At 41.1% G+C, this 3,624-nt stretch overlaps 1 protein-coding gene across 1 annotated transcript; it reads right to left on the reverse strand.

Moving 5' to 3' along the window:
* Positions 1-346: 346 nt before the first annotated feature.
* On the reverse strand, positions 347-2,741 carry TMEM225 (transmembrane protein 225). Its single transcript, XM_006834000.1, has 4 exons — positions 2,561-2,741; positions 1,786-1,932; positions 1,274-1,408; positions 347-591 (listed from the first exon to the last, which is right to left on the reverse strand). Exons 1-4 carry the CDS (start codon positions 2,739-2,741, stop codon positions 347-349), a joined length of 708 nt encoding a protein of 235 aa, XP_006834063.1.
* Positions 2,742-3,624: the final 883 nt, after the last annotated feature.

Consider the following 3,624-nt stretch of genomic DNA (forward strand, 5'->3'; position numbering starts at 1 on the left):
TTGTTTTGTATTCTTTTATATATGTTGGCAATATTTTACAATAAGCTAAGCAAATAAAAGGAGCCAAAGTATTATTCTGAATCTTTGTGATGTATAGAGTTAACAATACAGCAAATATTTATATGATAATATTTTATTATATTAAAAACAAATGTAGAAGAAACTATTTTTTTCAGCAGGCCAGGAAAAACAAAGCCATCTTCTGAATCTTCTTACAGACCCCAATCCATTTACAGTCATTGACATTGTGCAGAATACAGTCAAATGGTTGGAGATGCACAGAGCACACACGCACAAAGCTGTTGCAGTAAAGATGAACACAGACAGAAAGATACAGACAATCAAATTATAGAGCCCAGGTTACACGACGTGCTTGAACACGTGGTGATTTTCTTAGAACGTCTTCCTTTCCACTCATGGAGGGCAGACGGACAATGCTACGAGGCATTGTAGTGGGATCTACTGTTGAAATAACTTGGATAGAATCCCTAGATTGAGGTACTTCATTACTTTCTTTAACAGATTTTCTGATGATGTTCAGCAAAGTAAAGCGCTTGACAAACTGCAAATAGTTTAAGATAGAGAGGATTCCTGAGGGAAAAAAGAGAAGCCAGAGGAGGGAAGTGAAGGAACAATGGAGAGTCACGGAGACATTTTCCTCCATGTTGGAAGAGTGATGTTCACCCAAAGCTCTAGGAATTCCTTTAAACCATCCCAAACCCTTCAGGAAGCTTTAATTAGATTGGAAGCTTAAACGTTGCTCAACGCAACAAATATGAGGCTTCCTTTTGAAAACAGACATATTTCTATCTGACCACATCACAATCCCCCTCTGGGTTAGGAAATGCAATCCTAGATACAAATTTTAAAACTTCTTAGAACAAGAGAGTGTGAATGTTGGTGAGTGGCTATTTAGCATAGAATGCACCCTCAGGGTTAATGGCCCTATCTATTTCATTGTGTATCAGTACTGCCCCTCTCCTCTCAGCCTGGATGTTGATAGTTATCTTTGCCATGATGTGGAGAGGGTATGGGGAAAAAAGGGGTGGAAATGAGGAATTACCCTCTGAGGCAGGCATACCAAAAAGTTCACACAGCCCTGATCTCTAATATGCTCCCTCATAGAAATTGCCCTTGAAGAATAAGTTGGGTTGATCTTTGTTTAAATTGGAAGGTTTGATATCTTTCACCCCATTCACCTTTCCTTATCCTTTCACCCTTCCCTTCATCAGGAGTGGTCCTTACCACCCTTCAAGGCCCTGGAGACACTCACCACAGATAACAATGAAGGTGACATTTACATAGGCAGTGTAAGCGACCCAGGTGATCTCGTAACTGGAGTAGTATACGGATTGACCTTGCCTTAGCTTATTGTGATACAGCACGAGTGCAGAGAGCAGGAGGATACCTGATGTCCAGACAAAAGGAGAAAAAAATTCCTTCTGAAGAATTTTGTCTCAAGTACTCAAGTCTTTGCCCAGAGGTACCCCTGACGTTTAAGCCTCTCCCCTGTCCAATTGCACTTTGTGTAATTAAGTGGTAGCTATAATACACGGGAACCAGAGAACTGGGAAGGCTGAATTACTGTATTTATCTGCAAACAGCATGCTTTCTACATTTATTTGCCAACCGTTTCCTCCCCCGTGAGGTATTCTTCTAAGTGCCACTATGCCAATTTTTTGTTTTGTTTGTTTTTGAAAACATGTTGCTATAGTCGGAAACTACAATCTTGAACCACACACCAAATATATTTCCAAACCTGCATTACGAGATCCAGGAAATTACCTGTGAGGAAACTGAAGAAGGCAGTGAAGATGTGGATATATTTGGTGTGAGGAATCAGATAGGTGAATTCCATACCCAGGGCCAAGTTAAGGAGGAAGGAAAAACTGATGGTCAAAATCATCATGATCCTGACCACTTCCAGGTCATCTGTTGGAAAGCAGAAACTGTATTGAGAGAAGGGCAGATATTTCTTCTAGGTTCATTTCCACCTGGGGTCCACCAATTTCTAGGTAAAAATGGGAATAGGGTGAAAGATTTTATTAAATAATAAAGAGGGAAGGGGAGGAAAGAATAAAGAGGAAGACAATTTTAAGCTGAATGTAATAGAGAATCAGAAGAAGGTATCCTTTCTCGTAATGTCTCTATATGTCTCTATCTCTTTCTCCTGTTCTTTTCTGAGAATCCAATCTTAATAAATTTCCCAATTCCCCTTGTCCCTGGCATTTTTTTCATGCCTATATAACCTATTTTCCTGTTGCTGTTCATCTTTCTTTCATTCATATCCCTCATGCTCTAGATGTGGTGACTACCTTCTTGCTACTCTCAAGACTCCTCAATGTCCAGTAATTAAGTCTGTGAGCTTCCTAATTTCCCTCCAAAGCATGCAAAGAATGTGATTTTACTCTGCCTTGACTGTGCTGATTGTGGAAGAAAGCACCCTTAAGCCTGAAGAAGTTAAACCATAAAATAATGGGTAAGCTTGTGGGATGAATGGAAGTCAAAGAAAGATGAACCCTCTTTCTCCACCCGTCTCTTTCCATAGTCTAGTTCTGACCTTCTGGCCAAATCGTAATGCAACATAGCATCCAGGGACTGTGGTTTATTGTGAGTTTTTCTGCTTCCAACTTCAGTTCAATCCATTTTTCTGTGATGGTTCCTATCACCAAGATGGTTAAAGCCAAGGAGGAGAAGAACAAGTTGGCAGTCTGGATATTTCTGATTAATATTTCCACCATTGTCAGCAGTGTTTTCTAGTTGAGACCACCACAAATCTCTCACATGTAGATATCTCTTCTTCTCCCTGATTTGATTAGTCACAGGGCACAATCTGGACTTTGAGTGATTGCTCAGTCATTGGTACTGGAAGAAGATGGTGTAGCCTGTGAAACAGAGGAGATAGTTCCCAGTCTTCACTAGTCCTTTATCTGAGTAAGCCTGCTGTCAGGCCAGCTAACTGCCATGGAATCATCTACTGGTTTGACCCTTGACCCTGGGGCCTAATGCAAGTGGAAGGATCAAGGGGCCCAGAAGTCCAGAGAGAGCTATCAGTATCTCTGATAAGGAGAATTAATGGCCATTAAAGAAGCTCTGGTAGCGTAGTGGTTACGAATCGGGCTGTGAACCATAAGGTCAGCAGTTCGAAACTACCAGCTGCTCCGCGGGAGAAAGATGAGGCTTTCTACTCCCGTAAGGATTTACACCCTCAGAAACCCTGTACAGGATCGCTATGGGTCGGAACCGACTCGACGGCACTTAACAACAACAACAACAACAACAACAACAAAGAAGTTATATGCAAGACTGAAGAGGCCCAATTTGAGAGGAATTAAAATTTAGAGTTACAATGATATATAGAGAATTATATGCCCCAGGATGAATTGACATTTGGTTTATTGAGTTTATTGGGAGAAATCTCCTGTGAATCACACTTGTGCTTGAAGGAAGCAGGTTTGAGCAGAAGGAGAAGTTGAGCTGAGATGTAGCTGCAGAAGCCTTAGCTGGCCCCTACAGGAGCTCTGGATATAGGATGGCCCTCCAGTGTCATCCTAAATGGACACAAGAGGTCCCAGTCTTTGTACAAAACGTTAGTTAAGTCATTAAATACATGAATACAGAGTA

This window comes from Chrysochloris asiatica, unplaced genomic scaffold (assembly GCF_000296735.1).
Source record: "Chrysochloris asiatica unplaced genomic scaffold, ChrAsi1.0 scaffold00008, whole genome shotgun sequence".
Taxonomy (NCBI): Eukaryota; Metazoa; Chordata; class Mammalia; order Afrosoricida; family Chrysochloridae; genus Chrysochloris; species Chrysochloris asiatica.

Bases quoted from the DNA above. Each gene is read 5' to 3' on its own strand.
- TMEM225 (XM_006834000.1), bottom strand. From the start codon at position 2,741: ATGGTGGAAATATTAATCAGAAATATCCAGACTGCCAACTTGTTCTTC. The intron at 1,933-2,560 runs GTCAGAACTAGA...GCTTTCCAACAG, and splicing joins CATTACGATTTGGCCAGAAG to ATGACCTGGAAGTGGTCAGG. The intron at 592-1,273 runs GTGAGTGTCTCC...TTTTTCCCTCAG, and splicing joins CACCTTCATTGTTATCTGTG to GAATCCTCTCTATCTTAAAC.